This window comes from Sus scrofa, chromosome 5 (assembly GCF_000003025.6).
Source record: "Sus scrofa isolate TJ Tabasco breed Duroc chromosome 5, Sscrofa11.1, whole genome shotgun sequence".
NCBI classification, from domain to species: domain Eukaryota; kingdom Metazoa; phylum Chordata; class Mammalia; order Artiodactyla; family Suidae; genus Sus; species Sus scrofa.
This window is the reverse complement of record NC_010447.5, coordinates 41,852,092-41,879,754: the sequence shown is the minus strand read 5'-3', so window position 1 is coordinate 41,879,754 and position 27,663 is coordinate 41,852,092. Positions and strand designations below refer to the sequence as shown.

The window sequence follows — 27,663 nt, the reverse complement described above, 5'->3', positions numbered from 1 at the left end:
TCCAAGCACCTCTTCATCATTCTCTGGCTGGATGCTCCTGGGAAATTTTTTTTGGTTCAGTAGATAAGTACAGGCTTTGGGGCAGAGCCTTGGGCAACAGTCTAGCTTTACAGCGCTCTGTGACCCTCTGTAGGTTCCGCACTTTGGTTTTCTTATCTGAAATACTTATCTCACTGGGTAGCTCTACGACATAAATAAGATCATTATCAAGGGCTCAGCAGCCACTTGAGACACACGTGTGACCCTCGCCGTGTGGGTCTGCGAGAATTGCAGGACCTGTAAGGAGTCCAGAGTAGCTGTGATTATCTCTTCTTTCTTTCCGAGTCCAGCCAAAGTCCCCCAAGTAAGCGCGGCTGATCCTGGGCGCACCCCAGGTGTGCGCTCGCAGGTGAGGGCCTTTGCGGCACCCATCAGCTGGTGGGCAAGCCTGGGCGAGCGGAGCGGAGGAGATCCGGAGGCAGGGAGGGGGAGTGGAGGGAGGGAGAGGGGGCAGGGAAGGACGGGGCGGAGCTGCCCGGACGCTCCCGGTGGCACTGCGAGTCCTGGGCCGCTGCCCGGGCCGGACGAGGAGGCGGTAGCGGCGTCCACTGGCACAACTCTGGGCGCTCTCCACCACCCGCCCTCGGGGGCCGGCCGACGATTGGTCCAGAGAGCAGGGGGTGGAGGCAGCCGGGCCGGCCGCTGCAGTGGCGGCGTCAGGTGAGAGCGCTAGCCGCAGAGACCCGGGCGTGGCGGCTGCCGCACAGGGAGTCGGAGCCAAACTCTCCTCGCGGCCCTGGGCTTCCCGAGAAGGAAGGGATAAGGAAGCTCTTGCCAAGGAGACGACGAAGCAGGGCGGCGCCGGCGCGGAGCAGCCCCGAAGTCGCCCCTGTGGAGTGGCGCCACGCCTTGGCATGCAGGCGACGCCCCCCGGGGTCCGGTCGCCCCTCGGCAGTCCGCTGAGTTCGCGCTCGCGGCCCGACTTGGGCGTGGGAGGGCGCCGAGTCGTAAGCGAGCGCGGCCAGATGAGCGGCGAGGGCGACTACAACTTCAGGCGGGTGGCGATCCGGCGAAAGTCAAACCTCTCCTACCTGCCTCTCGGGACCCCCCGGCCCTGGAGTCGGCCCTCGTCGCACTTGGGATGGGCCGAGACGGCCACCTTCAGGGGCCAGGCCCCCGCAGACTCTCCAGGTAAATGTCTCTGGAGGTGAGGGGTGAGCGGGGCGTCGTCGCAGGTGAGGGACTGCCGAGCGCCCGGCAGGCATTCAGGCGGTCCAACCCATGATCTCTTTTGTCCCTTCCCCCAAAGGTCCTTGGGCGGCAGCGCGCTGGGGGCTGAACTTACCTGTCCTGGAGGTCACTTACCAGGGAATTCCGGAAGCGAAGGATAACTCATTTTAAAAGTTTGGTTAGGAATTAATAAGGCCCATTTTCTAGGTACTGAAGTTCGTTTTTTTTCCGCTAAGTTGCTTTCGGCAGACCTCGTGAAGGACTAGCACAGTGAATGCAGGAAGCGGGTGCTGGTTCTGGTCAGGCACCCTGGCTGTAGACTGACCTTGGACCATGTATCTTGAGGGCTCCGTTTTTCCCTTTGGAAAAAGACTGTTGAGTGTGAAAAGCTGCAAGTCTCTCTTAAGAAAACATATTCCTACTATCAAGAAATAGGATTTTTATTGCTGTTTTTGTATTGATAAATTAAGCTATCAGTAATTTGGTGTTTTGAGTTCTGAATTCTTATCAAATCCTTGTCTTAGAAAAAAATCCTCAAAATGATCTGTTCAAGCCCACACCTTCACCTTTGCTCTTTAAAGGCATTCGGTTCTCCCCAGGCAGGCTTGAAGCTATGTAGAACACATTAGGGTTTTTTTTCTTAATTTGCAAGACTTCTTCAAATCTCCCCCCACTTTTTGTGCTCTTATTGTGCTACAACCATCGATGGCTTGTATGCAGACCAGTTATGAGATAAAAATCTTATTTGAGCAGCAGAAATAAAGGTGCTTTTATTCACTTAATTCTCATTTTGTTCATATGAAACAAAGCTCTTATAATGGTTTAAATGTGGAGTACTGAAGCTTAAAAATTTTCCGTGTCCTTGTCCTGAAGCTGTAGCAGTCAAAGGGCAGGAAAACATGGTGGATATGTTACAAATTTATAACCGCATTAGATAAAGGGCCGAAAAAGTGATGTGAGAAAATACATAAACAAGTAACTGAATTACAGTGCTTTAGGTCTCAGTTTCCTCATCTTCAAAATGAAGACTGGTGAAATAATCTCTGAAGTCTCTTCCAGGTTTAGTGTGATTCACTCCAAAATGAGTAGAAGAGTGTTTTCTTCCTTTTTAAGTGAAAATGTGTTACTTTGTTTTGAAGTTACTTATTTATGAGTTTTTAAATTGAGCCAGTTCCTTAAATCATCAGCAGTTTTCAGTTTGAGGGTAAAGGGATCCAAGTTCTTTGCATTATCACTGCTTAAAATCACATGCTTAGTTTCAAACTCTTTGAGTAGATGAGCAGAAGATGAATTGCCCTCCTAGAAGTAGGAGTGAGCAGTCTGTAAATCATTTCTGCAAGGCAACTGTACTTATAGAAGATGGTCCTTTTTTCTTTCTTTCCTATTCTATTTTTTTCTTCAGAGAAAATCCAGAATATATATATATATATATATATATATATATATATATATATATATTTAATGAAATGGAGAACCTAGCAATAACTTTTCTACATCTCTTACGTCGTCTCAATATTGTTTACAACTGGCTGCTATTATTTTCAGGGTTGAAAAGTATCTTCTTAGGTATGATTGTAGTATCTGTCTGTAGTGTCTGTTGGAAAAATGATCTAATGTTAATACAGATGGTCTGAAACTACTGAGTGACCATACATCATTCAATTTGGTGTGGTCAAAACATTTAGAAATTGCTTCCTTCTGGAGTTCCCTTCATGGCTCAGCAGAAATGAATCTGACTAGTGTCCATGAAGACACAGGTTCGATCCCTGGCCTCGCTCCATGGGTTAAGGATCTGGCATTGCCATGAGCTGTGGTGTAGTTTGCAGACACGGCTTGGAGCTGTGGCTGTGGTGCAGACCAGCAGCTACAGCTCTGATTTGACCCCTAGCTGGGAACCTCCATATGCCATGGGTGTGGCCCTAAAGAGACAAAAAAAAAAAAAAAAAAAAAAAAAAAAAATTGCTTCCTTCTTTGAATCTAATCTGTCTTCCCCCTGTTAAGTTTCATCCAACTGTTTATCATTGTCTAAGTAGGCTCCTTCCAAGAAGTGCTAATTTGCTCTGTAGTACCTAGAAAAGTGTATATGAAAACTGTGAGATTTAGATCCATTACATATATAGTGAATGTTACTCATAATTGACATCCTACTTTCCCTCTTGAAGAAGGAACAAAAACTAAGAGGTCAAGAACCTAGAGAATTCAGTTTACTGGCATTGTGTTATATTCTATGATTGCGAAAACCATTATTTTTAGAGTTCTCTGCTTTTTCACCAAAAAACAATAAAGGAAAGAAAGTCTACCAGCTGCATCCTCCATATATATCTGAATGTGAGTGTCCCCATCTCGGTGAGGTAATTAAGACATAGGCTTTGGGGTCATATAGCATTCAAGTCCTTCTTATACCACCAGTTGTACGACTTGAGCAAGTCCCTTAATTTCTCAGCTTCTTCATCTGGACAATGGAGATGACAGTACTTTATAAGATTGTGGATAAAATAAGGTTATATAGATAAATGTCTATAATATAGACATCTTTATAAATTTTATAAGGATAAAGTAAGATTATATAGATAAATATCTGGCAGAAAATGAGCATGCTGGTGAGAATCATAACAAGGAGGAGTTCCTGCTGTGGTGTAGCAGGTTAATGACCCGGCTTGTCTCTGTGGAGGCGCTGGCTGGATCCTTGCCTTGCATAGTGGATTAAGGATGTGGAGTTGCCACTGCTGTAGTTGCAGCTTTGGCCCGGGAGTTTCCATATGCTGTGGGGACAGCAGCAAAAGAAAAAAAGAATCATAATAAAGAGTCATTATCCATCTCTGTGTCCCAAAAAGTCTGGCATTAGGACTGGCACATAAGAGACACTGTAAATACTTGTTGGATGAATGAAAAATCCTTCTCCTGTGATGTTCATAATAGCTACTATTTATTGAGTGCATTTTCTATACTAAAAACTATGCTTTGGGATACACACAGGAGCGTATATGTGTATGAATTTATTTCACAACAATTTTAATAGGTAGATAGTATTATGCTCATTTTCCAGCTAAAGAAATTGAGGCACAGAAAGTTACTAACTCGCCTAGAATCATAAGCTGGTACTTATTTAGCTAGATTCAAATTTAAGTGTGCCTGGCATCAAAGGCATTGCTCTTACCACTCAGCACATAAAGCACACATAATTCCACTCGGGTAAAAACATACTGAAAGGAATGTTTTATACACATACATAGTACAATTTTTAATTTTTCTTATTTTGCGCTTTTATCCAGCTTTTTGAGTGCCTTTCCCTTTTTACTTTTCCATGGTTCAAATATCTGAAACCCTTGGAAATGGGGGAGAGTTTGTGTATTGAATATTTTTTCTGCTGTCATTCAAGGTAACTTATTTCCTCAGTTATTCCTTAGTGTTATGGTAATCCTAAAAGGCTTCAATAAGAAGATGCCTTTCTGTACAAAATGTTTGTTTTTAACCCAAGACCATTTTGATTAGCCAAGCCTTTCTCTGATGTGAAGAATGTGTAAATTTGAGTTCAGGCTTGCTAAAGGAACATCAGCATTGATATCATCATTAATTTTCTCACTTAGGCTTGGTGTAGATCTGCAGACGTTCTCAACAGTTGACATGGATGGAAGGCAGATTTTTTCTAGGCTGTCCTTTTATCCAGCATTTATCTCTTTCAATGTGGGTCCCAGATTCAGTTCTTTCCCATTTCACAAGCTCAAGTCCCAGATCTCCCCTTCTGCCACAGTTCCTGGGCTCAAGCTTCCCCAATTTGAGTTTAGATTTATTTTTCTTTTTTTCTCTTGTCCTTGAGAACCTCTTTTTTTTTTTTTTTTTTTTCAACTTATGATCTCAGCAATCATTTATTCAGCAGCCGGGTGTTTTGTGGTGAAGGACTTTTCATACTGTTTGAAGTGCAGACTTTATTTTAAATTTTTTTTCCTTTTTACAGCTTCACCTGCCGTGTATGGAATTTCCCAGGCTAAAGGTCAAATCAAAGCTGCTGCTGCAAGCCAACACCACAGCCACGGTAACGGGTGATCAGAGCCACATCTGTGACCATCTTGCGGCAACCCCACATCCTTCACCCACTAAGGATCAAACCCACATCCTCATGGAGACAATTTTGGGTCCATAACTTGCTGAGCCACAACAGGAACTACCTGAGCAGTTTTTTTTTTTTTTTTATTACTTAATGAATTTTATTACATTTATAGGTGTACAGCAATCATCATAACCAAATTTTACAGCATGTCCCCTGAGCAGTTTTTTGAGTACTAATTTGACCTTTGTTGGGGAAGGAGGGATGAAGATTTGGGTTATAGCAATAAGACTAATTACTGTTTCTTAAATGCTGGTATGGGTTTTATTTGTTCTTATGACAGCCCTGCAAGATAGATGGTATTCTTTTAGAGAAAAGAAAAAAATCAAGTTCAAGTCCTCTACAACCAGCCTAGGTTTCAGAGGCAGGATTTGAACAGGGTCTCTCTGGCTTCAGTATTCACATGCTTATAATGGGAGCTCTTAAGTTTTCCCAGGGCTTTTGAAGCAATGTGCAATACAGTTACTATGTGTCATATGTTACAGCTAATGTCATTTGCAACATAAATGAATACATATTATATTTAAAACAATGATCTAAATGAGTAATTTATTTAAGGATTTATAATAAAATGATGATGTTAATATCATTAGTGATTCTTAGAAACTGATTAATTTTGTGTGTGTGTGTGTTTTATTTTTTAGGGCTGCACCCCCAGCTTATGGAGGTTCCCAGGCTAGGGGTCCAATCAGAGCTACAGCTGCTGGCCTATGCCAGAGCCACAGCAACACCAGATCCGAGCCGCGTCTGCGACCTACACCACAGCTCATGGTAACGCCAGATCTTTAACCTAATGACCGAGGCCAGTGATTGAACCCGCAACTTCATAGTTCCTACTCAGATTTGTTTCCCCTCTGCCACAACACGGGAACTCCTCAGTATTGTTATCTTTGTTATGGTGATCTGTGAACAGTGGTCTTTGATGTTACAGTTGTTAACTCTTTTGGGGCACCACAGACTAAGCTGATAAAAGATGGTGAACTGAATTGATGAATGTGTGTGTTCTGATTGCTCCACCCTCTGGCCATTCCCATCTCTGTCCCTCTCCTTAGGCCTCCCTATTCCCTGACACACAACAGTATTGATGTTAGGCCAGTTAATAACCTTCCAATGGCCTCTAAGTATTCAAGTGAAAGGAAGAGTAGCCTGCCTCTCACTTTAAATCAAAAGCTAGCAATAATTAAGCTGAGTGAGGAAGGCATGTTGAAAACCAAGACAGACTGAAACCCAGGCCCTTGTGCCAAACAGCTAGCCAAGTTGTGAATGCAAAGGAAAATTAAAAGTGCTACTCCAATGAATGCACGAATGGTAAGAAAGCAAAACAATCTTATTGCTGATAAGAAAAAGTTGTAGTGGTCTGGATAGATGATCAAACCAGCCACAGCATTCCATTAACTGAAAGCCTAATCCAGAGCAAGACCATAACTCTCTGTAATTCCATAGAGGCTGAGAGAGGTAAGGAAGCTTCAGAAGAAAAGCTGAAAGCTAGCAGAGGTTGGTTCATGAAGTTGAAGGAAAGAAACTGTCTCTGTAACATAAAAGCGCAAGGTGAAATAGCAAGTGCTGACTGCTGCAGCAACTTATCCAGACAATCTAGCTCAGATAATTACTGAAGGTGGCTACACTAAAGGACAGATTTTCAATGTAAATGAAACAGACTTTTTTTGGAAGAAGATGCCATTTAAGGCTTTAATAGCTAGAGAAAAAAAGTCAATTCAAAGCTTTAAAAGATGGGCTGATTCTCTTCTTAGGGGCTAATGCAGCTGGTGACGTTATTTTATTTTGTCTTTTTAGGGCCATACCCAGGGCTTATGGAGGTTCTCAGGCTAGGGGTCAAATTGGAGCTATAGCTGCTGGCCTGAGCTCACGGCAATGCTGGATCCTTAACCCACTGAGCGAGGCCAGGGATCGAACCTGCGTCCTCATGGTTACTACTCAGATTCATTTCTGCTGAGCCATGAAGGGAGCTCCCAGCTGGTGACTTTAAATTGAAGCCATTGCTTATTTACTGTTCTGAAAGTCATAGGGCCCTTTAGAATTATCTAAATCTACTGTCTGTGCTCTATAAATGGAACAACAAAGCCTGGAAGGCAGCATATCTGTTTATAACATGGCATACTGAATATTTTAAGTCCTAGTACTCAGAAAAGAAGAAATCACTGCTCATTGAGAGTGCATCTTGTCACTCAAGATCAGATTAATGTTGTTTACACGCCTAATAACATCCATTGGGAAGCCCATAGATCAAGGAGTTATTTCAACTTTCAAGTCTTATTATTTAAGAAATAAATTTCGTATGGCTATAGCTGCTATAGATTGTGATTTCTCTGATGGATCTGGGCTAAGTCAATTGAAAACCTTCTGGAAAGAATTGGTCATTCTAAATGCCATTAAGAGCATTCGTGATTCATGAGAAGAGGTCAAAATATCAAAATTCACAGGAGTTTGCAAGGTGATTTCAGCCCTCATGGATAACTTTGAGGAGTTCAAGACTTCAGTGAAAATAACAGGAGAGGTAGAATTAGAAATTGAGCCTGGAGATATGACTGAATTGCTGCAATCTCATGGTAAAACTTGAATGGATAAGGAGTTGCTTTTTGTGGATGAGTAAAGAAAGTAGTTTCTTGAGCTGGAATCTATTCCCAGCGAAGATCCTGTGAAGATTGTTGAAATGACAACAAAGAGTTAGAATATTACATAAACTGAGTTGATAAAGCAGTGGCGGGATTTGAGATTGACTCCTGTGGTCTTTTGTTTTGTTTTGTTTTTCTTTTTAGGGCTGCATCTGTGACATATGGAGGTTCCCAGGCTAGGGGTCAAATTGGAGCTACAGCTGCCAACCTATGTCACAGCCACAGCAACACCAGATCCAAGTTGCGTCTGCAACCTACACCACAACTCATGGCAATGCCGGATCGTTAACCCACTGACTTGAAGCCAGGGATCGAACCCGCATCCTCATGGTCCCTAGTTGGATTCATTCCACTGCACCACAGTGGGAACTTCTGACTCCAGTTTTGAAAGAATTTCCACTGTGGGTAAATGTTATCAAATACCATTTCTACGGAGAAATCATTCGTGAATGGAAGAGTCAATCAAAGTCAGCAAACTTAATTGTTTTATTCTAAGCAACTGTCATAGCAACTCCAATCTCACCCTGATCAGTCGCCAACCACCAGCATGGAGGCAAGATCCTCCACCAGCAAAAATGATTACGACTTATTGAAGGCTCAGATAATGGTTAGATTTTTTTTTAGCAATAAAGTATTTTTAAATTAAGGTATGTACATTTTTTGAGACATAATGCTGCTGCACCCTTAATAGATTACAGTATACTGTAGACCTAAATTTTATATGCATTGGACAACCAAAAAATTCTTTTGACTTGCTTCATTGCAAGATTCACTTTATTGTGGTGGCCTAGAACTGAACCTGCAATATATCTAAGGTATGCCTGAAAATTCTTTTCTACGTGCATTTGCTGGAAAGTTGATTTCAGAAGGATGTAAACGTGATACGTTTAATTTTATAGATGTGAGTGTAGCCTGTGAGATTCAGTAGGTTTAAACAAGAGCTCATGAATCTGCATCTTTTGGAAGTATATCAGATCATTTTGATTATCAGCTTGGTTTCCAAATACCTTCCTACTGGCTGCATCAGAATTACTTGCAGTGCTAATTAAAAACTAGCCACTCCTTAGAATGAGTCAGAATCTCCAGGGGGTAGGGTTAGCTACATTTTTAACAAGTACCTCAAATGATTCTGTTGTGCAACCAGCTTTATCAGCTACTGTGCATTCCCAAACATGGGTAAACCCCACCTTTGGTCCTGAGCCCTGACAACCACCATTTTGTAGGTGCAAGGCAAAGAATGATATAAATTGTCCCTCAACCAACACATCATATGGGCTTTCTGTACTTCTAATTTTTTGTCCATTCTGGTTGATTTCTCATTGTGTTTTTTACATTTGTTATATGTATTTTTTGCCTTTCTCTTGTTTCTCAATCTCACCCATAAAATTAAGTAGACTTTAGTTTATGCTGATAGTTTATTATCAACTGGAGTATCTGATATGAACGCAGGTGACCTTTTCACTTCAGACTTCGTTTCTTAGGGTCCTTTGTTGGTACTCTCTCTTTCCTAATCTGGAGGATGAGTCCAGTTTTCACTTAACAGGCTCCTTGTCCTACACCCCCACTTCCCTCCAAATAAGGTCTCCTAGACTTTAAATTTTGATATTCTCTGGGGCTTTCTTCCTTAAACTGCTATATATACTTCCATGGCTTCCCCCACTTCTTCATTCTCTCACCCCATCCTTCTCTCCACTTCCTTTTCTTTTCTTTTTTTTTTTTTTTTTTTTTTTTTTTGTCTTTTTGTCTTTTGTTGTTGTTGTTGCCATTTCTTGGGCCGCTCCCGCGGCATATGGAGGTTCCCAGGCTAGGGGTTGAATCGGAGCTGTAGCCACCGGCCTACACCAGAGCCACAGCAACGTGGGATCTGAGCCGCGTCTGCAACCTACACCACAGCTCACGGCAACGCCGGATCGTTAACCCACTGAGCAAGGGCAGGGACCGAACCCGCAACCTCATGGTTCCTAGTCGGATTCGTCAACCACTGCGCCACGACGGGAACTCCTCCACTTCCTTTTCTTCTTCTAGGCTGTCTTCTGTTCCCAACTCCAGATCACTGTTCTAAATCAGCAGTGAATTCCCAAGTGTCATCCAAAAACCTCTTTGTGGCCCTTATTCTTTTTTTTTTTTTTTTTTTTTTGTCTCTTCTAGGGCTGCGCCTGTGGCATATGGAGTTTCCCAGGCTAGGGGTCAAATTGGAGCTGTAGCCGATGGCCTACGCCAGGGCCACAGCAACAAGGGATCCGAGCCACATCTGCAACCTACACTGCAGCTCACGGCAACACTGGATCCTTAACCCACTGAGCAGGGCCAGGGATCGAACCCACAACCTCATGGTTCCTAGTCGGATTCGTTAACCACTGAGCTGCGACAGGAACTCCATGGTCCTTATTCTTAATTTCTGGCTGGTATTTGCTTCTTTTTAAAGCTCTTTTCTTGGTCCTGACTTCCCTACTTCACTGGATCTCCAAGTTTATTCCTCTGGCTAGCTCAGTTTTCTCCTTTCTCTCTTCCAACAACCCCAGTTTCTCTTCCCCAGTATTTCTTGCCACCTTTCTTCTTTGCTGCTGTCATCCACCCTCTGGGCTTCTTCAGCTTAATCTGTACTGCTGAGTAAATGTAAATGTCCTAGAGGCACCAAATTGCAGTTTTTCTGTTGCAATCTAGCCCCTCCTTCTGACTTTTCTTGGAGATATTGCTATTCTTGCTTTTGTTAGGCTTTGACATTTATTTTAAATCTGCTCTTCTCTGTTATCTACTTCCACCCAGTCAGACACAAGTTGTTATCAGTTCTCCTTCATTTCATGATGGTGGCCTTTGTCCTAGTTCAGGCCACTTCTCTTACCAGCTACCCACTTTACATAGCCCCCCCCCCAATTAATTTTCTTAAATCTGGGTATTGGTCCTATCCTATCGATGGTCAGAAGCTCCTAACTTCCTCTTATTGATAGGATACTCTATATCCCAAACTGATCACTTCAATGACGGTTAGTTAAACCTTTACCAGTAACCCTTCAGTATAGAGATAGACCTTTCAGAATTCATGCAAACATTTAATCTTATTTGAACTATTAAAGCTGGAACAGTCATGCTTTAGTCACATTTTAAGAGGTGTGTGTGTGTGTTTACAGGAATAAATTTGGCATTGTTTGTAGAGCATTGTTTAGAATTAGTCATCTGTCTTTGGAGTGCAGTTGATAGTGTGGACATTAGCACCAGCAAGTCTTTTGAGCCCATAATCAATTCTGAATTATTGCCTCACTTATGCAGGGATAGAGTGAGCACAAACTCAGCTGCTGTCCCTTCTCGCATATATTCACTGGAATTAACTGTCAATTTCAATTAAACTGGAATTAAACTGTCAATTTCACCAGCTACAGCATCTTCAGAAACTAGGAATTTGCTTCCATTCTGGGGACTGAACTGAGCTGCAATATAACATTTGCTGCAAACAAGTATCTGGCCTGTTCTACAGGTCTGAGTTGTTGCCTGAGGCCTCTGGCAGGATTTTGTGATAGGCCACATGTTAATAGAAACCTTAAAAAGTACCAGTGACTTTACCATAGGTTATTTGCATTTTTAAAATATACACTAGTGAGTACATTTAAGAGGTGGAAAAATCATAGGTAGAACCATATAAATTATTAGATACCCCACCTGAAGTATACAGAGAGCTCATTACTTATAGTTTCAAGTGCATTGTAGTATAATGTATGTGAAGTTATCAAACTATAGTCAAATTTACTTAATTAAATTTTTTTTTTTTGCTTTTTTACGGCTGCACCTGCAGCCTATGGAAGTTCCCAGGCTAGGGGTCGAATTGGAGCTACAGCTGCCAGCCTACACCACAGCCACAGCAATGTGGGATCCAAACCACATCTTCAACCTGAACCACAGCTCACAGTAACGCCAGATTCCTGAACCACTGAGCAAGGCCAGGGATTGAACTTGTATCCTCATGGATACTAGTTGGATTCATTTCAGCTGCGCCACAACAGAAACTCCCAGCTAACTTTACCTTAAAATAATTATTAAAAACTCTTTGTAGAAAAATAAAGCTTTAAAATAAAGTCATCTTGGAGTTTTCCTTGTGGCTCAGTGGAAACAAACCCGATTAGTATCCATGAGAATGGGGGTTCAGTTCCTAGCCTCACTCAGTGGGCCAAGGATGCGGTGTTGCCTTGAGCTGTGGTGTAGGTCACAAATGTGGCTCGGATCTGGCATTGCTGTGGCTCTGGTGTAGGCTGGCAGCTATAGCTTCAATTTGACTCCCAGCCTGGGAACTTCCATATGATGGGGGTTCAGCCCTAAAAAAAGAAAAAAGAAAGAAAAAAGAAAGAAAAAAAGTCATCTTTATTTCATTTGCAGAAAGTAAATTAACATGCACCATATTAGTTGATGATATACCAATATCGGTAAGTGGTGTTGGGAAATCAAAAATGAGGCAATGCCTTGGCCTTAAGCAGTTTCTGTCCTAGAAGGAGAACATAATGTATAATAAACAGGTTGTAAGGCTATGTTGGGTCTAAGAGCAATGATCAGAGTGGTCGTTTGTAGTGGAGAGGAAGGCACACTTTTTGACTGTGCTGCATCCTCACTTTGGGGAAAACTGCACATCTGACTTGTGACTTTGGAATCACCCATGAGCCTATGTTCTGGCTTATGCATCTGATTGGACTGCCTTACTGCTGACAAGCTGGAAGTTCATAGCAGGTTGGAAAAACAAAGTTACCTGAACATTCCATTCAAAGCCAAAAGCCAGTTAATCAGTATCAGTATCTCTTGTTTGCTTTCTGGATCCCTGTCTTTCATTGTAAATTTTGCCTCCTAAGAGCCACTAAAACTGGGATCTTTCAGTCCTTTGATGAGTATTTCAGTGTTAACTGTGGATCAGACATAGTGTTGGGACCAGTTTGTTGGGACCTAGAAATCAAGGGGAGACTAATACGCTGTAGTGGTTTGGAGTGTGACTCTGGAGTTAGACTGGCTGGGTTTGAATTCTTCTCTAGCTAATTAGCTGGGGTGATTTGGAACTCTTTTTGACTCAGGTTTCTCATCTGTAAAATGGGAATATTGGAGTTCTCTGGTGGCCTAGGGGTTAAGGATCTGCCATTGTCACTGCTGTGGCATGGGTTCCATCCCTGGCCAGGGAACGTCCACTTGGGAAATGTTTAAATATTAACTTGTTCGGTATTATTTTAGGGTTAATTCAAATCCTGCTCTCATAGTCTGTGTTTCTTTTTGCATCTTTTGTGTATCTGATCTAGTGCTCTCTCCCTGGATTGTGATTGGTTCTTTAGACTTATATCTGCTGAGTACAAGTTGCTGCTCAAGGTGCAAACTCTTCTAGTCACATATCTTCCTACCTCCTTCTGTGCACTTCCTGCTTATCCCTCTCCTCCCCTTAGTTCCTGCCAAAACTGCCTTTCACTGCTGGCCTCTCTCCTCATTCTTTCCTCCTGTGCTATCTTGAGCCCCTCTTTTATGTCAGATTTCCCTAAAACTTGAATTGTATCACAGAACCACCCTCTGTCTGTTTCCCCACTGAAGTCTGGCTTTCTCTTCTTAACACTGATTCCCTGGTGATTCAAGTGGCAGTTGATCTTCTTCCATGATCCACATAGCTATGGGCAGGATCTGAGGTCAGTCTGCCCTCGTTTAGCTTTCTCTGATTGTCTTCCACCCTCCTAGGAAAAAAAAAAATCTTCTGGCATTCTCTCTTCCCAGCCACTTCAGCTTCACTAAATTTCTCTTTGTTTTTCTGTCTCTAACTTGAGTCATCCATTGCCATTGCTCCTCAAAGGCCCCTCAAAGTCCATTCAGGGGCTCAATAAATATTGAGTCAATAGAAGAACTCCATATCTTGGCATATCTTGCTTCAACATATAAATTTTCTGACAATGCTGACAGAATGTGGAATTGGTTTCCTTTAGGGGTGGTGGATTTCTTTTCTTTTTTTTTTCGTCGTTTTAGGGCCGCACCTGCAGCACGTGGAGGTTCCCAGGCTAGGGGTCTAATCAGAGCTGTAGCCGCCAGCCTACACCACAGCCACAGCAAGGCAAGATCTGAGCCATGTCTGCAACCTACACCACAGCTCAGGGCAATACTGGATCCTTAACTCGCTGAGCGAGGCCAGGGATGGAACCCAAAACCTCATGGTTCCTAGTTGGATTTGTTTCCGCTGCGCCATGACAGGAACTCTGGGGTCGTGGATTTCTTATTAATGAGGATACTCAAGGAGAGGCAAGATGCTTTGGTGGCTGTAGAGGAAACAGAATGTCAGATGTAACCCTTTCTGACCAGTAATCCCAGCTTGCACCCTAAACATTCTGACCTCAGTGGTTCTCGGCTGTCCTGTGTCTACACTGTTCATGTACTCTTATCAGCAATATGCAGTAATTTTGTGCAGGAGTCTATTATTAGAAAAGGCGTGGGAATAGTATACTTTGTTTTCTTTGAAATTTCATGGACTAGATGTCCCTTTCAGTGTAACAGTTCTGATTATTCCTGGCATCCTTTCCAATGCTGTGGTATGTCCTGACTCAAGAGCGTGCTGGAGTTTTTAGGCCCTGGGTTGCTCCTCCACTGAAAGGCCTCAGACTGGTTTATTAAGTTGTCAGGAGTTTCATTATCTCATACCTTTTATTTTTCATTTCCTGTTGCTGGTGTCCTCTCCTTGAAGTCTTTTTTTTTTTTTTCCTTACTTTGTTATTTCTAACTATTAGGACTTGGCTTTTAAGGTCAAAACTAATAGTACTCCTTTCTTCTGCCCATCTCTAATGTGCTTTCTTTAAAAAGCAATCTGAGAGGCAGAAACGAGGTATGATTATTAGGACTTGGCTTTTAAGGTCAAAATTTCTAATAGCACTCCTTTCTTCTGCCCTTCTCTAATGTGCTTTCTTTAAAAGGCAATCTGAGAGGCAGAAACGAGGTATGATTATTAGGATGTGGCTTTTAAGGTCAAAACTTCTAATAGTAATGGAGAAGACACTTTTCTTGATATTTTTGTCCAGTTTATCCATGGATGAAGAAAGGAGTACCTTTCTTCTGCCCATCTCTAATGTGCTTTCTTTAAAAAGCAATCTGAGAGGCAGAAACTAGGTATGATAAGAAGCAAGATTTTAGTTCCTAGCTCTCATAGAAGAGGATGAGACTGTGGAACGTCAGAGACCTGAAGGATCACTGTATTACTTTCCATCTCTTAATGTATTTCATCAGTTGTAAAATACGTGATGAAATCTTTTTCACATTTTAAGATTCCTGAAATTGGGACTCTCTTTCTCAATTGGTGGTGGTTAAAAAATTGTGAGACATTGAAATGTAGATCAGCCTAAATTTTAAAATTTAACTGCATAATCTTTATTGCTTCTGAATAGTAGAAAAGATTGTGAATATTCCTAGATATATAACTGAAAACGTTGACTAACATTCCCACCCCCCTCCTCTAAACCCCAAACTTACTATGTGTGGTTATATCTTCTATATCTCTGACTACTTCAGCCTATTAATTATAATTACTTATAATTAACAATCATATAATAATTGAAACAATAATAGCTGTCATTTATTGGGCACTGACTTTTTTGGTAGACACCATTCAAAGTGCTTTACATGCACAAACTCACTTAATTATCACAAGTGGGTCCTGTAATCCCCATTGTACAGAAGGGGAACTAGAAGCCCAGACAGGAGTTCCCGTTGTGGCCCAGTGGAAACGAATCCGACTAGGAACCATGAGGTTGTGGGTTCGATCCCTGGCCTTGCTTGGTGGGTTAAGGATCTGGTGTTGCTGTGAGCTGTGGTGTAGGTCGCAGACGCAGCTTGGATCATGCATTGCTGTGGCTCTGGTGTAGGCCGGTGGCTACAACTCCGATTGCTCCGATTGGACCCATAGCCTGGGAACCTCCATATGCAGCCTTAAAAATAGAAAAAGACAAAAAAAAAAAGACAAAAAAAAAGACAAAAAAAAAAGAAGCCCAGACAGATTAAGTAATGTGTCCAAGTTTACTTGGCAGGGAGGCAGGGTTTAAACCCAGGCTCCTAACCTTTGTACTTTCCTACCTTCCATAATTTTTTTATTTTTTATTTTTTATTTTATTTTCTGCTTTTTAGGGCTGCATCCCTAGCATATGGAGGTTCCCAGGCTAGGGGTTGAATCCCACTGGCCTACACCACAGCCACAGCAACACCAGATCCGAGCCAAGTCTGCGATCTACACCACAGCTCATGGCAATACCAGATCCTTAAGCCACTAAGAGAGGCTGGGAATTGAACCTACATCCTCATGGATCCTAGTTAGGTTCATTAACTGCTGAGCCACGTAGGGAACTCCCTCCCATGAATTCCTTATTGCCAGTTTTTAACATCTCTGAATATAGAGATACTAATTATTGATCTTCAGTAATGGAGAAGACACTTTCCTTGATGTTTTCATCCCATTTATCAATAGTATTAAAAATAAGAACAATCCTGTTTGGTCTATTGCAGCTGAGGAAAGAGAAAAAGGACATTTTCAAGGAAAAGGAAACCATATTCTTAGAGGTAGCTTTCTGGTCTTTGCTGTACAATCAGACCTCTTATGAATACTCACCAAATTCAGGCCTCTACTGCTTTCTTTCTAGAAACTTATTTGACTGTATTAAGTGTATAATATCTTATTAGTACGGTGATGCTTATGTACTAAACTTTGAAATTATGTAAATAATATTAATTTTCAAGAATCCTGCTAAATTTGAGATGTCTTGCAAAAATAGGTAACACTGGAGTTCCCTTGTGGCTCAGCAGGTTGGGGGTCCTGCATTTTCACTGCTGTGGCTCTGGTTATAGCTGTGGTGAAAGTTCAGTCCTTGGCCCAGGAACTTCACATACTGTGGGCATGGCCAAACCACCCCCTCCAAAAAAACCCCACAAAACCCCTAAAGAACAAAACAAAACAAAAACAGAAAAAACTGCTTTTCTCCTCTTTTCCTCCATTTTAAAAAAACCTATAATGGATGGCTATATAATAGAATGTATAGAATAATATAGAATGTGTATATTAATATATTAACTATAAATACATATAATATATATGTATAATTATGTATGCATAATATATAAGTGTATATATAGTATTAATATATCAATACCATGATCCTATTGGTATATGTTGGCAAACCACTTTAATTTTTCTAATTAAGAGAATTATGCATAGTTTTTTTTTGCTTTGTTAACATCTTAGTGTAATAACAGCGTGGGTGTGAGTAGTCACACTCAGAGAGGCCGTCCCCATGGAAGAACTAGGAACTGACTAGGGTGCTAATTAGAGCCCTTTATAGTCCTTTATAGAAAGTGGTAAACTCAGGCCACCGGTTATGAAAACAGTGAAAAGAAGGGAGGAGAAGGATTCAGGAACAAGCAAGGCGTGAACTGCCAATGATGGCAGTCATTGTTCTGAAGTCAGTGTGGTGCCCAGTATAAGCTCATTTTCATTGAAAACCAATGCTGATTTCTGAGTTCTGGAACTGAATGACCAACTTGTATGTTTTTGTTAACATGGGAGATTTGTCTTAACCACATTGTGGTCATTGGGTGGTAGAAAAGAGAGAGAAAGTCAAGATAATCACACAACCCCACCTTCAGTGGGCAGCTGTCATCACACAATGTCTGAAGGCCTGTAGTGAGCAAGCTGGCCGGGGTGGGGCAGGTGCTTCTCTTCCTCATGTTTCTTGATGGTGGCTCATTTCCGTAAACGTAAAAAAAAAAAAAAAAATTATGTTGGCAATTCCATCTATCATTGACGCATTAAATGTCCTTACCTTATTTCAGAATATTCATTCTTGCCTAACTTTCATTAATTTTTGATTTCTGGCATAGATTCCTGGATCACTACAATTTATACTTTTTCATCTAGAAAAGGGTATTTTTATTCTCACTCCTTATTTTGGATCTCAAAGCCAGTTCCTTACAATTAGTTCCTGCAAGTACAATAGTGGCTCACTTAGAAAATGGGCTTTGTTATGGACATTTGGAAAACTTTAATAGTTTATGTCTGCTTATTTTCCTTTATCCTGAAACACCCCTCCTCCAAGAATAGATTAAAAGAGAATAATTTCCCTTTATTAATTTTTTCTCTTGTGTTTCCTTTTTGGCTGCCCTGAGGCACGTGGAATTCTCAGGCCAAGGGTTGGATCTAAGCCAAAGTTGCCACCTATGCCATAGCTGTAGCAATGCTGGATCCTTTAACCCAAGTGCTGGGCTGGGGATCAAAACTGTGTCTTGGTACCGCAGAGATACCACCGATCCCATTGTTCCACAGTGGGAACTCCTTAATTCTTTCTTTTAATATTTTTCCCTTTGCTCATATGTTATGTTACACACCTCTTTACTTTTTCTTTTTACGGCTGCACCTGTGGCATATGAAAGTTCCCAGGCTAGGGGTCAAATCAGAGCTGCAGTGCAGGCCTATGCCATAGCCACAGCAACAGTGGATCCAAGCCACGCCTGCAGCCTAAGCTGTAGCATGCAGAAATGCTGGATCCTTAACCCACTGAGGGAGGCCGGAGATCAGACCTGCGTCCTCACGGATACTATGTCACGATCTTAACCTGCTAAGCCACAATGGGAACTCCTGATACACCTTCTTACTGTAGGACCCAAAAAGCTTGACTAATAGAAAATTTCAGTCAGTTAAAACCTTACTTTCAATGCTTAACAAGTATCGAGTTCATCTGCTTCATATCTTTTCTTAAATACACCTTCTCACTGAGGCCTTTCCCTGGCTACCTTATGTACAATTGGAAGCCCCACTCCTATACTCTTTCCTTTCTTTTTTTTTTCCCTCATAGGGTTGTACCTGCGGCATTCCCAGGCTAGGGGGCAAATACAAGCTACAGCTGCTGGCCTGTGCCACAGCCACAGCAAGTGGGATCCAAGCCCTGTCTGCTATCTTCACCACAGCTCATGGCAACACCGGATCCCTGACCCACTAAGAGAGGCCAGGAATTGAACCCGCATCCTTATGGATACTAGTTGGATTTGTTTCTGCTGTGCTATAATGGGAACTCCCTCCTATATTCTTTCCTTGTCTTATTTTTCTCTACAACCACTATTTAACTTTGTCTTTTTTAGAATCTTATTTTCTGCCCCTCCATTCCTACCCTAATATATACTAAACTCCATAAGAGCAGGGGTTTTTGTCTGCATTCTCTTTTCCAAAGGCAGGATGCTGTTAAGATGTTTGATGCAGACACTGCTGAGCTTGGGCCTAAGGACTTATTTTCAGTGACTGGTCTGTGAGACAGGGAAGGAGGTGGTGGGTGTGAGCCTTTGGAGTGGGTTTGGGGTAAAGGTGAGTGCTGGACAGGTTTTAGAGGTAGAGTGACAGGTCTGGGCCCTTTGTGCCAAAGCACTGGATGCCACAGCAACTGAGATACCATGGGCTGCAGCTTTCACAGGAACAGGTGAAGTCAAGAGTGTGGGATGAAACTGAGTTGAGAATAAGGTAGAGACAGGAGTTGGCATGAGGCCTTCAGTTCATCAAGTTGAGCTCTGTGTGCAGAGCAGCTTCTTGCATCACCTCTTTTAGTAACTTGTTCAGTCTTTTTAGCATGAAGATGAAACTTTACATTAGCATCATGAGAACAGTGACCATACCTGTCTTGATCCCTGCTGTTTGTGAAATCCTAATTGAGTGACTGTGAATTAAACCCCTTCTTGAGTGCTACATTTTCAGAGTGAATATTTTATGCTGGAGAGGGTATGGAGAAAAGGCAACCCTTCTATACTATTGGTGAGAATGTAAATTAGGTGCAGCCACTATGGAAAAGAGTATGGAGGAGATTCCTTAACAAACTAAAAATAGGGGCTCCTTTTGTGGCTCAGCGGTAGCGAGCCCTACTAGTATCCATAAGGACCCAGGTACCATCCCTGGCCTCACTCAGTGGGTTCAAGGATCCAGCATTGCCGTGAGCTGTGGTGTAGGTCGCAGACGCAGCTCAGATCCCATGTTGCTGTGGCTGTGGTGCAGGCTGGTGGCTACAACTCCAATTCGATCTGTAGTCTGGGGACTTCCATATGCCACAGTTGTGGCCCTAAAAAGACCAAAAAAAAAAAAAAAAAAAAAGGAAAAGAAAAGAAAGAAACTAAAATTAGAGTAACCATGTGATCCAGCAATCCCACTCCTGGGCATATATCCAGAAAAAACTCTTAATTTGAAAATACATTCACCCCAATGTTCATAGCAGCAGTATTACATATATAATACTTTTTATATATAATATATAAAAATATATATCACCTTTACCCTGAACCCACTCCAATTATATACTGCTGTATTTTTTATATATATATATATATACACACAGACATATGCATATATAAAATATATAGCAGTATATATGTATAATAGAATACTCCATTTTAATACTTATTATGTAATGGAATATATAATACATTATACTCATAATGATATACATGTACTGGAATACTACTCAACCATAAAAAGAATGAAATAATGCCATTTTGCAGCAACATGGATGGACCTAGAGATTATCATACTAAGTGAAATAAGTCAGACAGAGACAAATATCATATGATATCACTTATATGTGGAATCTAAAATATGATACAAATGAACTTACTTACAAAGCAGAAACAGACTCACAGAGGCATGGAAAACAAACTTGTGGTTACCAAAGGGGCAAGAGGTTGGGAGGGATAAATGAGTTTGGGATTAGCAGATACAAACTACTGTATATAAAATAGATATACTGTATAGGACAGGGAACTATATCCAATATTTTGTTAGTAACCTATAATGGAAAAATATGAAATTATATATGTGTGTATATTATATCACTTTGATATATATATACCACACACACATATATCAGTTTGATATATATGTGTACATATATATATATATACACACACACATACATATATAGCATAGTATAGCAGAAACTAATATAACATTGTAAATCAACTATATTTCAACAAAATAAAATAATCAAAGTATATATTTTATGTCAGCCAATACATAAAAATCCAGTTAATATGCAAGCTTTATCACCATCTTAATTTTTTTCTTTACTTAACTTTATTTTTCCTACATTGGCATTCCTTCAAATAAGGTTCCTTGATGATTTTGAGTGATGAGTCAATTCAAAAGTGCATTAACTTGAGTTCCCATTTCGGCTCAGTGGGTTAAGGACCCAGTGTTGTCTCTGTGAGGTTGTGGGTTTGATCTCTGGCCTCACTCAGTGGGTTAAGGATCTGGATGAGGTGTAGGTCACTGATGTGGCTTGGATCTGGTGTGGCTGTGACTAGTATTCATGAGGATGCAGATTCGATCCCTGGTTCTGCTCAGTGGGTTAAGGATCCGGCATTTGCTGTGAGCTGCAGTACAGACACAGCTTTGATCTGGTGTTGCTGTGACTGTGGTGTAGGCTGGCAGCTGCAGCTCCAATTGGACCCCTAGCTTGGGAACTTCCATGTGCTGAGGGTGCAGCCCTAAAAAGAAAGAAAAAAAAAGAAAGGAAAAAAAGAAAGAAAAAAAATTTTAATTTGCTGGCTAAATTAATTTCTTAGCTCCTTTGAGATAGTCTGGCCTTTTCAAAAAAGAAAGCTTTGATCATATTGCCTTTTTTATAGGAAGATCACTTCCTTCATGTAAACTAAAATATTTGCGCATCTGGACTCATTCTGTGGTTTCTTAATGGTATAGTTAATTGCCTTCTCAGTACTTTATGCTAGGAAAATTGGAGCTACTTTGAAGTTTTGTAGACATTGACATTTAAATTATGATTAACTTGTGAACAGGTTCAACTTTATTCTAATGCAAAAACCTGCACAGTGTGGTGTTTTAACTGAATTTTGTGCACTGTGTATAAGGTATGGAATATGGACTCAAATATAACTCTGCTACAATGGCGGATGATAGAACTTTGTGCTCTGAGAGGAGTAGCTTTGTTTCTTGAAATTGGGGAAACTGGTTGAGAGATTATTGGCTCAGCAATAAGACTGGCCTGAGTTTAAATTCTACCTCTGTCACTTTACAGCTTTGCGCTGGGTTGTATAATTTCCCTAAACAACGTGCCCCTCACTTTAAAAATAAAATTGGGATTATGAAAATATTTCATAAGGTTGGGAAAGATTAAATGATGTAATGCATGTAAAGCTTGGTATGTGTATTGGGTTGGCCCAGGCTCTGTTGAAGATGTCTGATATAAACCTATGCTATTTAAATGAGTAGAATCAACAGATTTCACATGAGCAGCTGTTTTTATTTGCTCTTAAAATCTTTCAAAGTGAAATTACATTAACGTGTCATATGAATTTCCCATTATCTTTTTGGATGTTTTGCATTGTCAAATGTGTCTTTTCATTTTCAGTAAAAGTGAAATAGCTTTTTCTGACAACACACAGTCCTAATATTTCACATTGTTTCACTGTATCATCCCACATATAACATCTATACATTCTATATACCACCTATGCACTCTTTGTCACTGTAAAAATTATTTTTCACAATGTTATTACTCTGTTGTTGCAGGTAGGAGTATAGCCTTGAACCATTTCTTCACATTTTAGAAAACATTTAAAATTTCACTTGCTTTATATAAGTGTTTGGAAATACATGGTATCTAATAACACTGCACACCCATAGGTTACTCTTGACATGACAGTAGTAACCCCTAGGACATCAGCCCAACTTGAAAAAGGAAAAAGTATCTGTTCTCAGAATAACCTTGAAAGCTCTGTACTTTATTCATGTTAGCCTTCACTCAGCGAATTCTTTGATAAGCTTGGTTTTAATTTTTTTACCATTCATGGCAAATGAAATCCCACAGATTAGGAGAGGCTTGAGAATGGATCTGGTGGGCAGTGGCTCCAAGAGTGTACTTTGAGACATGACAGTGGCAGTTGTCTGACAATCTGATATCAAGAGTAGAAAAAACTTACAACAATACTACCCAACATTTCTGTAATGGATAATCACAGTTATATCTTTGTCATCAAAAAAGGTTAAATGAAGAGTTCCCTATGGCTCAGTGACTTAAGGATTTGGCATTGTTACTTCTGTAGATTAGGTTGCTGCTGTGGTGCAGGTTCAATCCCTGGCCTAGGAACCTCTGCATGCTGCAGGCTTGGCCAAGAAAATGTTGAATAATATTCAGCATTGTAGAAAGCAAGACACTAATATAACTTCCTAGAAATTTCAACTGAAATATTTTTCAATTATACCTTTGTGTATCAGACTAGGCATATAGCATAACAAAATAGAAAAGGCATTCTGACCAGCATGTCATAACCAGGTTTCCTTTTCCTTCTTTGGTTTCCATTGGCCCCACCACTTAAGCCTTTGTGAGATCAAAAGAAACTGTTTAGTTAAAGGGTCTTAAACTTCTCTACAAATGAAAGTGATTGGTAATCAAAGGATTTTCTTTACTAATTATGATGTTTAAGATGACTATCAATAAGGTATTTGGTTAGCATAGGATTTCTCAAGTCAGGACAATTGATGTTTTGGGTTGATTAATTCTTTGTTGTGGGGGGCTGTTTTGGGTCTTGTGGAATATTTAGCAGCATTCTAGCCTCTGTTCACTAAAACACAAGCAGTTCTAGACATTGCCAAATATCCCTTGAGAACCAAAATTGCTCCAAATTGAGAACCATTGGTTTAGTGTAAATGCATTTAAATTAGATATGAACTTAAAAATTAATTTTTTAAAATTAATTTAAATTAAGTATGAAACAAATGCATTGTTAATGTCATTTTAGCTATGCAGAACATCACTTCTGGTTGGTCATTTTGGATACCTTCTGGTCTCACTTTTGAGTAGAGGAGAGAACTGCCTTATGTTTCCTTCTGGTTTCACATTATCCATGTTTTAACTTTAAAGTACTGAAAAAGATTTCTATGATTCACAGGGAAGTATACATCATTGTTTTAGCTTCACACTCTAGAAGCTTCTAGACCTTTTGCTGGGCCATATAATTCCTAGTAGAGTGCCAAGTGCTGGCTGAAGGGAAGGGAACTTGCAACTTGCTTAATGTGTACCTGGTGTCCCTGAGAGCTGTGCTCTTGAACGCAGTCTCTCTGGTTATACCTGACACAGTGGGAGGGGGCACTAGAGAATTGATCAGGGGGATGAGTGTTGCCAGTCTTTGCTGCCCCGTTCAGAGAGGGTGCCGCTGGCATTGCCTTCTCATTTTCTCCTCTTCCTTCCTCATTCTATCAAGAGTTTTATCATTTCCACATTGGTTTTGCAAGGACATGAACCAGACAAGGCAATGGGCAAAGGCACCAGAAGAGGCTAAGACTATGGGGGGATGCTTTGAGGGAGTTTTTTGTTTTGTTTTCCTTTCTTGGCTGCACCCACAGCATATGGAAATTCCTGGGCCAGGAACGGAATCCGAGCCACATTTGCAACCTATGCCACAGCTGCAGCAACACCGGATCCTTAACCCACTGTGCCAGGCCGGAGATTGAACCGGCACTCTCATAGGGACAGGCCTGATCATTAACCCACTGTGCCACAGCAGTAACTCCTTGAGGGATTTTTAAATAGGCCAAGGAGTAAAGGCATGGGTGGATTTGAGGAGGTGTTGCTATAGAGTGGACTTTTTAAAATTTTGGTCTTTTTAGGGCCAAACTTGTGACATGGAAGTTCCCAGGCTAGTGGTTGAATCAGATCTGCAGCTGCTGGCCTATACCACAGCCACAGCAACTCAGGATCTGAGCCAAGTTTGCGACCCACACTACAGCTCACGGCAAGGCTGGATCCCCAACCTACTGGGTGAGGCCAGGGACTGAACTCGTGTCCTCATGGATACTAGTCAGGTTCGTTACCACTGAGCCATGACAGGAATCCTAGAGTGGACATTTTAATGCATATTCATGTTTGAGAGCCTTCTACATGCCAGATACAAAGCAAAGAGCTTTTATATACACAGCTTCATTTAATCCTTCCACCAATTTACTGTTATGTTTATTTCACAGATGAGGAAGCTAAGGCCTTGGAAGGGTGACTGACTTGCCCAAAGGCTCATAGCTATTAAGTGGTAGAGTCAGGACACATCCAGGCTGGTTCAGGTCTGAAGCCCACAGTTGTAACCACAGCATTATCATTATTATTTTTGCTTTTTAGGGCCACACCCACGGCATATGGAAGTTCCCAGGAGAGGGGTCGAATTAGAGCTACAGCTGCCTGCCACAGCAACATGGGATCCAAGCCATGTCTGTGCCCCACACCACAGCTCACTGCAATGTTGGATCCCTGGCCCACTGAGTGAGGCCAGGGATTGAATCCACATCCTCATGGATACTGGTTCAATTGATTTTCACTGTGCCACAACAGGAACTCCGTAACCACAGCATTATTCAGTTAATATTGCTAGTTTGTGGGATTTAGAGAACAAAAAGTAGAAACTTATCTTTATTCTCATTAAGTAAAAACTAAAGTACTTGGGACCACTGAGAAGAGGCGAAATAGGTGCTCCCTGGTCTTGTAAGAGCCCAAGTCTTCTAGCAGAATACCAGTCTCACACATTTCCTCCTCATGTGTGCATGTAGCTTCCTGGGGTGGGTTGGTAGCTTGTTAGTTTGGGTGGATATTTAGGTAGTCTTTTTTTTTTTTTTTCCTATCATTTTTTAAAATAGATACTGTTAAGTCTAGAAAGGAGATTACATGCATTGTAACTATTGATTTATGGTAAGATAAATGTATAAATCACCCAGATATATCTCAGACCATTGTCCTGCCCACTGCCATCTGCTTAAATAAAATCTTTGTATCAGTCTTTACTTAGAGAATTATTTTAGGTGATCCCAGTGCATGAGCAAAGGCTAGTTTAGTAGCCCTGTGGTTTTATGGTACATTTATGGTCATAAATTCCACCATCATACCTAACTAAACAAAGTTCACTGAACCATCAGCCCTGGGATCTGGTCATAGTGGCTCAGCTTATTCCTGTCCTTAATTATTATCTTTAAAGCTCTTGTTTGTAAATTGTCACATTCCTCAAAAGATTTTGTTTTTCTTTACGATTAAGAAAAGAGTTTGTGAGAAAAAGAATGTCAAGAAAGTCTTTTATTCTAGGATAACATAGTACTGATAGTGATCAAAAGGCAAGATGAAAATGAATGACACAGCCTTCAAGGTCAGTTTTGTTTTGTTTTGTTTTGTTTTTTAGGGCCATGCCTGCAGCATATGGAAGTTCCCAGACTAGGGGCTGGCCTACTCCAGAGCCACAGCAGTGTGGGATCCAAGCTGCATCTGTGACCTATACCACAGCTCACGGCAACGCCAGATCCTTAACCCACTGAGCAAGGCCAGGGATCGAACCAGCATCCTCATGGTTCCTATTCGGGTTCATTACCCCTGAGCCATGAAAGGAACTCCATACGTTCAGTTTTTTGAATTTGACTATGATGACAATTTTGAAGAAGGAACAGAATACGAAAGGGCCTAAAACCAAGTTAAAGGAATAGAGTGTGATTAAAAAAATAATAATAGGGAGCTCCACTTGTGGCTCAGTGGTTAATGGATCTGATTAGGAACCATGAGGTTGCAGGTTCGATCCCTGGCCTTGCTTAGTGTGTTGGGGATGAACTGTGGTGTAGGTCACAGACGTGGCTCGGATCCCGCGTTGCTGTGCTCTGGTGCAGGCCGGCAGCTACAGCTCATATTAGACCCCTAGCCTGGGAACCTCCATATGCTGAGGGTGCGGCCCTAGAAAAGACAAAAAAAAAAAAAAAAAAAAGAGTAATAATAATAACAGGGTACTTAAAAAAAAAAAAGCTTTTGGAGAGTTTCCTGGTGATCTAGTGGTTAGCACTCGGCACTTTCACCACTGTGACTTGGATTTGATTCCTGGACTTGGACTGAAATACTACATACAGCCGCTGCATGCCATGGCTACACACACCCACTCACACCCACAAATTGTGCTGGGACAATTGAATATCTATATGTACTCCTTCAAAAAAAAAAAAAAGCTTCTTTGAGATAGAGTTCAGATACCATACAGCTTACCCAGTTAAAGTACAAAGGCTGACATCTGAGACGGAAAAAGTTTGAATTGCTCCAATACCATCCCATAGAACTCTGAATTAAGCAGTGATTTTTTTTTTTTTTTTTAGGACCACACCTGCTGCAGCATATGGAGGTTCCCAGGCTAGGGGTTGAATTGGAGCCATAGCCGCTGGCCTAGGCCACTGCCACAACAATGCCAGATCCAAGCCATATCTGCCACCTACCCCACAGCTCACAGCAATGCCAGATCCTTAACCCACTGAGCAAGGCCAGGGGTCAAACCTGCGTCCCTGTAGGTTCTAGTCAGTTTTGTTTCTGCTGAGCCAAGATGGGAATTCTGGCAATGGTTTTTGACAGAGGAATTTTTTTCTTTTCAAAGGTGCTTAATTGTGTTAAGGTAAGAACTGAGGCAAAGATCAAAGAATGGGTGGCATTTCTTTAGAATTCAGAAAGGTTTGGCAACCTCTGTCTCAAATTTGTAACTATTTAATGACTTTTAGCAAATTGTGTAATATATTGAAATGGTGATTGATAAGGTAAATAGATGTGGTTGACTTATTGGATTGTCTTGCACAGAAGCTTAGCAAATTGAGACAAAAGAGCAAGGGTCATTGATGAGTAAGTTCCCATGCAAATATGTACCTTCCTCTAACAGTTACCAGTTGAAGACTTCTGGGCGTGTTTCATAATTGGCCATGAA

At 41.2% G+C, this 27,663-nt stretch overlaps 1 protein-coding gene across 1 annotated transcript in view; it reads left to right on the top strand.

Annotated features, from left to right (window-relative positions):
* Window positions 558-27,663, top strand: part of FGD4 (FYVE, RhoGEF and PH domain containing 4) — a 195,933-nt gene continuing 168,827 nt past the window's right edge. The window contains exon 1 of the mRNA XM_021092066.1: window positions 558-1,170. Coding sequence (XP_020947725.1) covers window positions 894-1,170 — 277 coding nt within the window. The 5' untranslated portion in view covers window positions 558-893. The remainder of the gene's footprint in view (window positions 1,171-27,663) is intronic.